The 12,906-nt window shown below is 41.2% G+C and overlaps 3 protein-coding genes across 7 annotated transcripts; 1 reads left to right on the forward strand and 2 right to left on the reverse strand.

The window, feature by feature from the left end:
* The first annotated feature begins 380 nt into the window (after window positions 1-380).
* gstz1 (glutathione S-transferase zeta 1) lies at window positions 381-4,741 on the forward strand. 2 transcript variants are annotated; one of them, XM_034858269.1, is made up of 9 exons: window positions 381-624; window positions 983-1,034; window positions 1,125-1,192; window positions 1,312-1,392; window positions 1,488-1,613; window positions 1,761-1,836; window positions 1,928-1,980; window positions 2,248-2,297; window positions 4,541-4,741. In XM_034858269.1, exons 1-9 carry the CDS (start codon window positions 595-597, stop codon window positions 4,665-4,667), a joined length of 663 nt encoding a protein of 220 aa, XP_034714160.1. In that variant the 5' UTR covers window positions 381-594; the 3' UTR covers window positions 4,668-4,741. The 2 variants fall into 2 exon arrangements, with proteins under 2 accessions (XP_034714160.1, XP_034714161.1); XM_034858270.1 differs by lacking the exon at window positions 381-624 and adding an exon at window positions 676-879.
* A 38-nt stretch (window positions 4,742-4,779) lies between these two features.
* Window positions 4,780-8,415, reverse strand: zgc:163014 (uncharacterized protein LOC100038766 homolog). 3 transcript variants are annotated; one of them, XM_034858263.1, is made up of 13 exons: window positions 8,250-8,415; window positions 7,995-8,165; window positions 7,803-7,908; window positions 7,500-7,622; window positions 7,313-7,423; window positions 7,052-7,229; window positions 6,854-6,982; window positions 6,523-6,710; window positions 6,239-6,435; window positions 6,038-6,129; window positions 5,904-5,958; window positions 5,586-5,683; window positions 4,780-5,409 (listed from the first exon to the last, which is right to left on the reverse strand). In XM_034858263.1, the coding sequence occupies exons 1-13, from the start codon at window positions 8,309-8,311 to the stop codon at window positions 5,186-5,188; spliced, it is 1,734 nt and encodes a 577-aa protein (XP_034714154.1). In that variant the 5' UTR covers window positions 8,312-8,415; the 3' UTR covers window positions 4,780-5,185. The 3 variants fall into 3 exon arrangements, with proteins under 3 accessions (XP_034714154.1, XP_034714153.1, XP_034714155.1); XM_034858262.1 differs by having other exon boundaries at window positions 7,500-7,634; XM_034858264.1 differs by having other exon boundaries at window positions 7,500-7,616; window positions 8,250-8,414.
* A 1,344-nt stretch (window positions 8,416-9,759) lies between these two features.
* On the reverse strand, window positions 9,760-12,872 carry tmed8 (transmembrane p24 trafficking protein 8). 2 transcript variants are annotated; one of them, XM_034858890.1, is made up of 6 exons: window positions 12,706-12,872; window positions 12,191-12,302; window positions 11,962-12,055; window positions 11,757-11,850; window positions 11,223-11,516; window positions 9,760-11,021 (listed from the first exon to the last, which is right to left on the reverse strand). In XM_034858890.1, exons 2-6 carry the CDS (start codon window positions 12,298-12,300, stop codon window positions 10,804-10,806), a joined length of 810 nt encoding a protein of 269 aa, XP_034714781.1. In that variant the 5' UTR covers window positions 12,301-12,302; window positions 12,706-12,872; the 3' UTR covers window positions 9,760-10,803. The 2 variants fall into 2 exon arrangements, with proteins under 2 accessions (XP_034714781.1, XP_034714780.1); XM_034858889.1 differs by having other exon boundaries at window positions 12,702-12,858.
* Between the last annotated feature and the right edge of the window lie 34 nt (window positions 12,873-12,906).

A 12,906-nucleotide genomic window follows, 5' to 3' on the forward strand; every position in this document is an offset into this window, starting at 1 on the left:
ACAAGCATACACAGATGGTTACAAGCGTACTGTGGCAACAACGCAAATTACTAAGGGAAATATAAAGTACTTGCGGGAAGTTATGCAACCCCGAGCTGAACAGTGGGTAAGCGCCATTAATACACCGGCGTACACCTGGCCACAGAGGTGCCGTTATGTCATTTTTTCCTACTGTGACATCATTATCTCTTCGCTTTATCATATCCATTTTGTTTAAGGTAACGCCCCCTCCCAATCCGCCGAAGTTTTCCACTCCACGAGCCAGAGACAGTTAAAGAGCTAACGAGCTAACGTTATGCTCCGCCCTCGCCGCTCATCACAACTACCTTTCGGATAGTACCCCGGCTGAATGAAAAATAGTACAAACACAGCCCAGTGACTCAGCCAGAACTCAGAAGAGCTAGCTAGTTTTACTCAGCCGTAAAGTGTGGTCTGATCTTCTACTTCTAGCAGAGCTTCGTCCACATTACTTTATATAGTCAACGTGGACGACAGGCAGAGGAGGACAGAGGACATATTCGACGTTTCTGGGAGCAAGCCGCACAACGTATCCTAAAAAAATAAAAATAAAAACATAACATTATCACAGCCACAATGCACCTGTCCGTATTTTGTCTCGCCAAGGTAACGTTACTGCAATAACATATTTCCCTGTTTTGCTAAGTGTGTATGCACCATTCAGTCTATGATGTGCAATCCAGGCAAACCATATGGAGGCCAGATGTTGCTTAGTCATGGACCAAAGTGTAGGTAGGAGGGTTTTAAGGAGCACATGCTATTGGCTGCCGGAGGATGATGAGAGTTATATTGTAGAAAACCCGTCTGTTGATTCAGTGTAGATGAGTGAAACCTCGAGCAAAGATGGCAACTCAAACAAAGGTGCACCAGCAACAAAGACACAAGAAAAGTTATGTCGAGAAAATGTAATGTGTTTTCAAATGGACTTAACGTTTTTTTGTTTTGTTTTTCTATGTAACGTTAGCCAATTCTCCACGGATACTTCAGAAGTTCCTGCTCATGGAGGGTTCGCATTGGTAAGTCGTGTCACAGCATTTGACTAACTTTTACTTAACGTTAAAGCAATTTTATGTTAACAATTCGATAATTGACTTTTTGTGCATCAGCTTTTGCTCTCAAAGGTATTGAATATGACCAGGCTCCAGTAAATCTGATCAAAGATGGAGGTCAGCAGGTACAGTTTAGATTTACAGGATCTATATAAATGCAGATATGGCATACTGTAAATGGTAATTACCATGAGGCCGTCCATGTAAAACCTGTAGTCTCACACATGTTCCCTCTGTGCTCAAGCTTACCGAACAGTACAAGGCATTAAACCCTATGCAACAAGTGCCTGCAGTTGAAATTGATGGCATCATCCTTTCTCAGTCAGTGAGTTCCCAAACTCTTTCCCCATGTAATCCTATACATGACATTTTAGTCAACCAACTTGAATACTACTGAAAATGGTTTTCTTGCCCACACAGCTGGCAGTGATCCAGTACATCGATGAGACCAGGCCAGGCCCTCGGCTTCTCCCGGCAGACCCCAAGAAACGTGCCCAGGTTCGGATGATAAGTGATGTCATAGCCTCTGGGATACAGCCTCTGCAGGTGAGAACAGCACAGTCCAAACGATTACAGGGTCCAACTGAAGCAGACCGTTCAAACAGATGTTGGGCTGCAAATTCAAATGCAACACGATACAAAATTACAGTCACAACACGTTAACTTCACAATATGGATACCTGGATTTTTCAGAATCTATACGTGATTCAGAAAATAGGAGCAGAAAAGGGGCAATGGGCTCAGCACTTCATTGATCGCGGCTTTCAAGGTAGGTGGTCTTCTCAAATATACATCCTGTTGGCTTTTCTAAGACATCACTCCACTTCCTTTGCAATGTGATGTGCATCTCTCTCCTTCAGCTCTTGAGCACATTCTGAAGCAAACAGCCGGGGAATATTGTGTAGGTGATGAGGTAAGATAAGATGGACTTTAGTTATCCCATTGGGGAAATTACCTTGTTACTGCAGCTCAAAAAAAAAATCCACAGAATAAGAACAATACCCATTAGAATAAACATATATGAAAAGTATTAAAAGAAATACTAACAATAGTGATATGTAAAATATTAAAACATAGGTAACAAATATATATACATTTGAGATGAGGCTTGACTATCATATCTATGCATAAAAACAGTGTGATATACAGCAGACTTTATGACTCATTGCTTACCTTTCAGATATCCATGGCAGACATATGTCTGGTCCCACAAGTCTACAATGCAGAGAGGTACGTAATCATTTCATAAAACCGGAAATATACAGTAAATACCACAAACACATTCACCCAAAGATCAACATGACTGTCATGGCATTCTGTAACCTATGGTTATAGCATGTACAGTGGTGTGAAAAAGTGTTTGCCCCCTTCCTCATTTCCTCTTCCTTTGCATGCGCGTCACACCTAAGTGTTTCGGAACATCAAACCAATTTAAACAATAGTCAAGGACAACACAAGTAAACACAAAATGCATTTGTAAATGAAGGTGTTTATTATTAAAAGGTGAAAACAAATCCAAACCATCATGGCCCGGTGTGAAAAAGTGATTGCCCCCTAAACCTAATAACTGGTTGGACAACCCTTAGCAGCAACAACTGCAACCAAGCGTTTGCGATAACGTGCAATGAGGCTTTTACAGCGTCCTGGAGGAATTTTGGCCCACTCATCTTTGCAGAATTGTCCTAATTCAGTTACATTAGAGGGTTTTCGAGCATGGACGGCCTTTTTAAGGTCATACCACAACATCTCAATAGGATCAGGTCAGGACTTTGGCTAGGCCACTCCAAAGTCTTCATTTTGTTTTTCTTCAGCCATTCGGTGGTGGACTTGCTGGTGTGTTTAGGATCATTGTCCTGCTGCAGAACCCAAGTTCGTTTCAGCTTGAGTACACGAACAGATGGTCGGACATTCTCCTTCAAGATCTCTTGGTAGACAGCAGAATTCATAGTTGAATATCACAGCCTTTTATCACGGCAAGTCTTCCAGGTCCTGAAGCAGCAAAACAGCCCCAGACCATCACACTACCACCACCATATTTTACTGTTGGTATAATGTTCTTTTTATGAAATGCAGCGTTCCTTCTACGCCAGATATACTTGGACACACACCTTCCAAAGAGTTCCACTTTTGTCTCATAGGTCCACAGAATGTTGTCCCAAAAGTCTTGGGGATCATCAAGATGTATTGTGGAGAAATTGAGACGAGCTTTGATGTTCTTTTTGCTCAGCAGTGGTTTTCTCCTTGGAACTCTGCCATTCAGGCCATTTTTGCCCAGTCTTTTCCTGATGGTGGAGGCATGAACGCTGACCTTAACTGAGCCAGGTGAGGCCTGCAGTTCTTTGGACGTTGTTGTGGGGTCTTTAGTGAGCTCTTGGATGAGTTGTCGCTGCGCTCTTGGGGTAATTTTGGGTGGCCGGCCACTCCTGGGAAGGTTCACCAGTGTTCCATGTCTTCGCCATTTGTGGATAATGGCTCTCACTGTGGTTCGCTGGATTCCCAAAGCTTTGGAAATGGCTTTATAACCCTTTCCAGACTGATAGATCTCAATTACTTTCTTTCTCAATTGTTCCTGAATTTCTTTGGGTCTCGGCATGATGTGTAGCTTTTAAGGATCTTCTGGTGGACCTTGCTGTGTCAAGCAGCTCCTATTTAAGTGATGCCTTGATTGTGAACAGGTGTGGCAATAATCAGGCCTGGGTGTGGCTAGAGAAATTGAACTCAGGTGTGGACAACCACAGTTATAGTATGTTTTAACAAGGGGGGCAATCACTTTTTCACACAGGGCCATGATGGTTAGGATTTTTTTTTCACCTTTAATAATAAACACCATTTACAAATTGCATTTTGTGTTTACTTGTGTTGTCCTTGACTATTGTTTAAATTGGTTTGATGTTCCGAAACACTTAAGTGTGACAAGCATGCAAAGGAAGAGGAAATGAGGAAGGGGGCAAACACTTTTTCACACCACTGTATGTACAGGTCTATTTTGGGCCAAACGTCCCCTACCTTCTGCTTTCTTTGTGTTTGAATTCTAAATCGATTTATGAGTACTTTAGTCTCACACTGCCAGACCTCACTCTCCAGATCTCCGAAGGATAAATCGAGACAGCTAGCTAGACTTTAAAATCTGAGTTTTATCTTGCACGACTAAAACAACTTTAGAACGTACATGTTCCACCAAAACAAGTTCTTTCCTGAGGCTATTTTGCAGAGGCACTGTTGCTCCATCTGGCGCTTAGCGCCACCCAAGACAATTGTGATTGGTTTAAAGAAATGCTTAGAAAACCAGACGTTTCTCCTATCTCAGAATGTTATGTGGACTAGCAGACCTTCCTATGCAGCACTGTGGAGAGGTCTGGCTATGTTTTTTTAAACCCTTCTGGTTAACATGAAACCACATGAGCTACAACCAACCTGCTAAACTTTAAACACCTTCCACAGAGGAATGACCCCTCTGTCTTTAATCTTTACAGGTTCAAAGTGGATGTCGGGCAGTATCCAACTATCAAAAGGTTAAATCAGACCCTACTTGAGATTGAAGCTTTCAAAGTGACCAACCCATCTTGTCAGCCAGACACACCTGCTGATATGCGTGCATAGAATAACCACTCAGCAGTTTTAGAGACAACCATGCAACTTTGTACATTGTTAAATAAAATGATTTTAAAATAAAATCATATTTTAGTGTTGTTACTTTAAAGAACAGAAAAACTTTGAGTTTGAAATATTTATTGGCATTTTGACTTTATCCATTTTTCCCAGTCCAGCACTTTACCCTTAAATACACACTGAAATGTGGGGACAAGGTAGAGGATATGAAGTCATGTGTAAAACATGCATATTAGAAATTTGTTATGCATAGTGCAAAACCTGAGCTCACTTCTTGCATGTTTGGAAGAAGGATAAATGGTTATTAAAAGGGACTTGAAAAGGAAGTAACAAAAACATCTAAGCTGCAGTATACACCATGCAAAAAGTAAATAACATGTAAGACAAACAACCAAAGTAACAGTTATAGATACCCATACTTGGACGATAGCACTGTCAGGGCAGATCACAGCATCTTCCACGTTTTAAAAATGATTAAAAATGTTTTTCCTGAATGGATTTCTTCCCCATCACTTGTCATGAGGAATTGCCACCGTGCACTTCACTGTGTCGTTGTAGAATGTACCGGAGCTGTCTGATCCACCAAACACCAGCAATGTGCAGTGGACACTGATATTTTCACCCTGTTCATGCCTCTCCGTCGGGATGGAGGAGCTCAAGTTTATCATGCTGTGTCCTGCACGAGGCTTGGAGCAAAGCAGAGGAGACACCACTGAGCTCCACATGTTTGTGTCTGAGGAAGAAAAAATAAATAAAAATGAATGCAAATAATTTGTGACACATTCTAATAGGGTGACTCAAAGTAAATTTGCATGCATGACTCCAACCTTAAACCAATATGTACTAAACCATATAACACTGATATAGTCTTATTGCATTTACTATATGTGGCACAAATGATGAACTCACCAGTGTTGAAAATATGCACATCCTGCAGAGCTCCAATTGCACTGCAACCTCCGCTGACTAAAATCCTGTTGTCTGAAACTGGTAGAGCTGCATGAAACCTGTCCATGGACAGGCAAGCACGCAATTCACGTGTACCATTATTGTTCCAAAGCCAGTGTTTACAAAATGTCCACATGCTGTGATTTCATGATTAACAAATATATATATAAATAATTTTAAGTTAAATTAAGTTCAAATACAGTTTTCTCTGTCAAAAGACCAAAAATATAAAAACCAGATGGCTACGTGACTCAAGGTTTATATTAGTTCTGTACTCACCCTCGAGGCAGTGGTGGCATGTTCCCACACTTCACAGCTGTGTACTCCATGAATCCTTCACTCGAAAATGAACAAATAGCCGTTTAAACGTGGACACAAAATTGTTGCTTAATGCAGCCACCAAATCATCTTACCCAGATCTAGAACATGAACATCATTAAGGTAGGTCGCAGTCTGCCGTCCACCAAATATGATCAACTTCTGTGACATCAGTGTGGCTGAGTGTCTGTTTGATACAAATATTAAGCATTGGTATCAATATTTTAAAAAAGGAAAATTCCACCCATATTTTTATGACTGAATTCACCTGCAGTCATTTTGAAAAGAAGACTGACCCAAATCGAGGCAGAGGTTTGTTCCCATCCACAATCGGCTGGTACCAGAGTTCATACTCTGGGTTAAAGATGTACAGAGCATTACTGCAGGATTTGTCCACAGAAGAACGGCTTGGCTTAACTCCACCAAAGACAAAAAGCTCTTTCTTATAAAAGGCTGAAGAATGATATGCCACATTTGGAACATCCCCTTTTGCCTAAAAAAAAAAGGGGGGGGGGCTTTCCTATAACTGTATTTAATAAACCGAAAACTACAACATGTTAATAACTAGCAACAAACTCACGGTGACAAGCTTCCACTTCCAGGTCAGAGTGTCCAGGATGTACAGCTCGTTGTAGCGCTGACCCTCCCTCAGGCCACCATAAACATAAACAGACTTAGAGTCAGGGTCATAGGTCGCAGAGTGTCCTCGGGCACAGGATGGTACAGGTCCAGAGGCAGAGGAGTTCATGGGGAACCAGAAGTCATTTTCTGGAAAGAAGTCAAGAAGGAAACTTAATGTGGAAAAAGACATGTTGAGTTAGAATTTACGGCTTGCTATTTTTTCTTAATTCCTCCTTTGGTTGTAGTAAGCAATACACGACCACACAAGTAATTTAACAAACTCCACTGACCCAACTCGAGCTTCCACAGCGAGTCCTTGCAGCAGTTTTGATCGGTGGTCTCCCCTCCGATGAGGATGGCTGTGTCAAAGTCACTCAGACACATCGTATGGCTGCAGCGCTTTGATGGACACACTGAAACTGAATCACAGTCTCTGTCAAAACCCATTTTGTGCATTCAGAATCCACCACAGTGGTAATATTTCTGACCTTCTCTGTTGTCAGTCTTTATCTGCACAGTCATTTCCTCTTTGCTGTTCATCCTACACAGTCTCCTTTTCTTGGGGGATGAAGCCTGGTCTATGTCCTCTCCGAGACTGTCCGTGTCCTCGGAGCTCCATGTCAGGTGGCCTCTCTTACGAATAACTCTCCATCTGGGTGTCTTATCCTTTTAGTTGCATAGAGTATATCACAAGATAAGTCACTTACCTGACACACAGACATCAATACATTCTAAAGCATGACTCTTACCGTAGGCCAAACCAGGGGTTTATAATTTCCCATAGTGGAATCAGTGGTTTCAGTTTTATTAACTTGAATGTCAGCAAAGCTGTCAGCCAAGTGTGAGGAGTTGAGAGTTATCTGCAAGGCATGACAATAATGAAATGTGGCCACAATTACAGATAACTGCAAACAACTGTAACCCTCTTCACCTCACCGTTTCATTTCCAGCGCTTTGGTGTAACATGCAAGAGAGATCAGTGGCATCATGCTGGTCTGGGAACAGTAACTTCCCGCGAACAAGAGGAGTACTGCTGAAGACACTGGCTTTATCCTGCGGCTGGTCACAAGTCTTTGCATGAAACAAAACAGTGACAATATGATCCGAGAAGCCCATGGAGAATGCCTTCTATTCTGGAAAGAATTACTAAAACCAATATTGTTATTATCATTATCAGGTACATGACACAGCAGGCTTTGTGCAACATTAATTGGGGACAGTTAATACAAACCCTCCTACCTCTCCACAGACTGTGAGCACAATCTTGCCATAAACTCCTCTCCTGCTTCTCTCTGCTGCCACTGTGACAATGTCAGGGCTCCAGTCACCCTCCCAGGTCAAGCACCTGATTGAGTTCAAAGTCGATTTTTTTCGTACCAATTTAGACTTTTTTTGTAAAAAAAAAAACTAATGCTTTTATTCTCCACATACCTTGCTTGAGCTGACAGAGTCCCAATTTTCTGGGCCGGTACTTCTGCACTGACCACAACATCGACGGAGATTGTTGTCTCGATGCATTTCCATTCACCAAGACCAAAGATGACCAGATGTTTGGGAAGAGGCAGTGGGATGTGGACTTGAAAACAACTTCGGTTGGATTTGCTGCGGTGGGTGAGAACCGGACAACATTGAATAGTGTTAGTGTGAAAACATTATGTGTGCAGGTTCTCCAAATAAAAGGCCTACCTGATGAACTGGCGGGGAGCGTCACGCAAGGAACAAAGGACGTAAAAATTCAGCCTCCCCATGTTGTTGCAGGTCGCCTGGTCAAGGAGTTTAGCTAGAGTACAAGCAGTAGAAGCTAGCAAAACTTTGGTGCACTGTGGACCTCCGGTAATCACTTCTGATTGGCTGATTCGAGCTCGAGGCCGTTTTGAAAACGCACAGCTGAGACCGCAGCACAATTAATTTATTAATTAGACTCCCAAGAACCAACACACTTAGTTTAAACCAGTTTTTTTCCGTATCGTTTCTTTTTTACCTTTAATATAATAATAGCTTGCGTAACCTACGTGGAATTACTGAAAGCGGTAGATTTCTTTCAGCCTTTCATTTTTCTATGGAAAAAACAGAGATCGCAGCTAGATTTGGAGAAAATTATGCTTGGCTGTATCAATGGTAATTTAGAGACTGAGGTTAAATTATTGTTTTATTAACTGATTGAAAAAAATTAAAAGTTTCAAACAAATGATTGGCGATTGAAGAAACGGTTAAAATGTCCAATTGTAATATATTTACTGTAATACATATTTTAATTATTTGACTAAATTCATTATTGGTGTATACAATACTTTTTACTTGTCTGACAATAACCTTTTAGATGTTGTCAAGTTCAGGCCTTGAAAGTGATTCGGGAGGTATTATTTTGCCTCCCTCTAGCCTAAAAATCCAGACCCAAATCCAAAAGATTAATTCGCTGAGCAAATTCTAATTGTGCTCTCGCACACCTCTGGATTTCCAGGGTATCCTCCCTCAGGTTCAGCACGTAAATCTGGTGGACAAGACATCAATCACCATTATACAGTATAATGCAGGTCAAAACAACACCTCAAATGGCAGCTGAAAATATGTCCATATATAAACAAATTAATAGAAACATGTACTAGATTTTGCTGCAGCACAGGTGTAGATCTATATTCATAACTGTATTGTAGCATTTATATCTGCAAAACAAATCCATATTTATCCGTACATTTAATAAGTTACAGAATATCTCCTGTACACACCTTTTAAAATCATCATCAATGTCTAACTTAATGAATGTAGTACTTGGAGTTATCATCCTAAAAGAACAATGTAAGAATATGTTTGTAAGAATATGTTTATCCTTTACTGCTTTTTTTTAGAAATAAGTAAAACAGGAGGGACACTAGATGTAACTTGAGTCTGCCTGGCCTTTAGGGAGAGCTGAAAAATAACCTGCTTTGATCAGCACCTGTGCAACAGTTACATCAATCCCCTAATGCCACAATTTAATGGAAACACAGGGGGCCCATACTGACGGGCTTTCTGATCCTGGATCAGCAATGCAACTGTTATGAAAGGATGGTATCTCAGGACAGATACATTTGGGGGACTACACACACTAGCTGCCTTAATGACATCTCTGTGTCATGTTGCAACATGTTTGCAGCTATCGTCTCCACTAATCACAGTGTTTATAGTCTTGATCCAATAAACGAATCACAAAGAAAACTAGACAATCTTCTCTTTATTGAGGAATATAAATTTCAGGAACAAAAGTCATGACTTACAGTAAAGGTAGAGTACAGCAGACATGGGAAGCTTTAAACTGGTTGCTTTAAATTGTATTCGGCGTTAGCGGCCAAATCTGTGACATCTTTGGGAATATGCGCACAAGTAATTTTAGAAACAGGATGGAGCAAAGCAACACAATCAAAGCCAAAGTATGGCCAGCGCGCCAGAGATATTCAAAAACAAACACACTAACCTTTACTTACATAGACCTGTGCACAAAATACATTTAGATGAAAAAAAAATACAACCGCATCCTACATCCAAAACAGCAAATTAAGGTGGGGGGGGGTGGTCCAAGGTAAATGTAAATATTGAATCTATATTACGTAATAGGAGCTTTATGTGATAAGGGATGGCTTTTATTTGTGTCATAAAAGCACACTCTGGAAAACTGTTACCACTTGCTTCAGTACAATACAGAATTTGGAATACATATATTGTCCATTATCACGCAATTAAATTTAACATATGAAAAATAAGTTACGATACAAAGCGAAAGGACAAATACACGCAACAACAAAGCAACATAATCATAGAAGGTGTACGCACGCGCATACACACACACACACACACACAACAAAAAAGAAACTATTTCTTTAGAGCACTGCTGATTAAGCACCTGGCCTGGTGAACTATATTCTGTGCAGGTGTTCCCTGATCACTGCTACCATTGAAATGTTGAAGACAATATACATATATATTTTATGACTGGCACTTGACCAAAAAGCACAGTACATACACGGGAACATGGCACATATACGCAAGGCTTCATCAGATAACTATCAGCAAGAAATTGGAGCAAATGTTGCATTTAAAACTATCTGATTGGAAATCCAACATGCAGCAAAACAAGCTGATTGAGACAAAAAATAGATATGCCTTTTATATTATAACCATCTTTTTTCAAGTATAGAATCAAAAATAGTTTGTGGTCCTTAAGAGTAACATCATTCTGTAAATTAAACATTCATAAATTGGAATCTCAGGCACTGTAATAAACTCTGTAGTAAAGAGTTTTATTTCGCCAAAGTGAGTAGGAGTTATCAAACTTCAGGAGGTAAGTGCCTTCACCTGGGAAATCGTGGCTGCCCCCCTGGACGCATATGTGACTGTCCTGGCGGTATACGGGTACGATTTCAGCCAAGTTGGAGTTGGTTTGAGTTTTGGAGCCCTTCTCAACATCTCCGTTACCGACGGGCCCTGCAACAGGAATCACATAAACCACAAAGTCAACACGCTGACTCGGATGCCAGCTGGAGGGAAACATGACAATGAGATTATGGTGTGCTTTGTACAGCATGACTGGATATGTTTATGATATGCATAATTGAGACATTGATAACAAAATGTGTGTGATAAATTTTAGCCGCGTTGTTTTTCAAATTGCAAATACCAACTGACCTTCCGGCTCCTCCTCCTCGTCTTCGTCATCACTTGACTCACTGATGTGCACAGTGATAGACCGGCTTGTGACAGGAGTCCAGTCAAAATATATGCCAAAGCCAATGTCATAACCGTCTGTAGCAAACTCCCAGCACACTTTTTTGGCCTCAGGGACAGTGGGCACGTGAACTGTCATGATGTCGCCTCGGTACACTGTCACCACGCTGTCGTCCTCTGTTCGAAGCTTTGCCTTCAGCTCCTTCAGTGCAGCAGATGTCCACGTTGCTGGAGGTTTCAGGGGCGGCATCTGGGCTGCCATCATAAGGAATAAATGGCAATGTGTTCACAAAGACCATAACACTGATCATTATTTATTTAGCTATCTAGCTAAACCGTATTATTAATTGTATAATAATAATAATAATTGTAGATTGTTTTTTAGAGTTTGTATTACATTGTGAACAGCTTTGTAAAAGATTTACGAAACCTCTGAATCCAAATCATAGATTAAAGAAAGCAGCAGTAATGATGGCATACTCTGCAGGTCCTCACCTTTCATCTCAGTGGAGCGCTGACAGCTCCCAGCACTGTTGTTCTCCTCACCTCCTTCCCCCAGGGCCTGCTCTGCTGGGGCCGCTTCATTACCCTCAAAATGCATACACATAAGACTGATATTATAGCAAAGATATTATATTGCAATTCCCTGATTATTGCAACTCATTGACAGCTCTTCCGGAATAGTTAAATATGAAAATACCTCAGAATGTTGCCCAGAATCCTCCTGGATTTTCTCCATATCAGCTTGATTTTTGGATTGGGTACAGCTCTGTGAAATGTCTGTATTCTGAAGCCTGAAGAGCACATAGTATAGCAGCAGAAAAGACATGACAATATTCCAACAGTGAAGACATTAGGATGAAGTATAACTAGCAACACGTCTCCTTACAGCAGCCTTATCAGCAGCCCTTTCTGCAGTAACAGCCTACCTGTCCAGCGGTCTTTTCTCGCTCTGTTTGGATGTTATTCCGGGAAACGATGAGAAGGAGAGGGATGACAGCCGCGACTGGAGCTCTGATGTGGCTTCTAATCTCTCCATGGCTGTAAAGACAAGACAAACACCTCAGTCTGCGTGGCTGAAAAAGATGAAACCCCGCCCCTTCCAACCACAGGGAGGGAGGGAGAGATGACAACACTGAAACTAGCCTCCTATTAAGTCAGGCTGAATAAACTAACTAAACAAACTACGGTTTGACATTAATGGACCCTATTGACACCAGTAACAAAAAAACTGCCAAATTAATAGCTTAAACAATAAAAGCGAAATGTGTAACGTAATGTATATGTGAGACTTCCCTACCGAACATCATCTTCATAAACTGACATTAGCTGGGAGGCTAGCTGGGTTAGCTCACATTAGCTTACGTTACCTAGCAAGCAGAGAAAGTGCAGCCTGAGAAACTGCAGAGACACTGGGGACAAACCATGGCACAAACTTACTAACCTCGATGTTACGCTATGACAACTCGTACGATTTAACTTTGGACGAACTCAAGCCACGGGGAAATTCGCTTCCATATCACTGCAATCATGTGACGAATCTCTGCTCTGCTGCTTGACAGAAGAAAAAAAACATGGATGTGGAGAAAAAAAACAACAATGTTTGACACTTCCGCGTTTATCACGAGCGTTGACAAAATCTGCG

Source organism: Etheostoma cragini, chromosome 20 (genome assembly GCF_013103735.1).
Source record: "Etheostoma cragini isolate CJK2018 chromosome 20, CSU_Ecrag_1.0, whole genome shotgun sequence".
NCBI lineage: Eukaryota > Metazoa > Chordata > Actinopteri > Perciformes > Percidae > Etheostoma > Etheostoma cragini.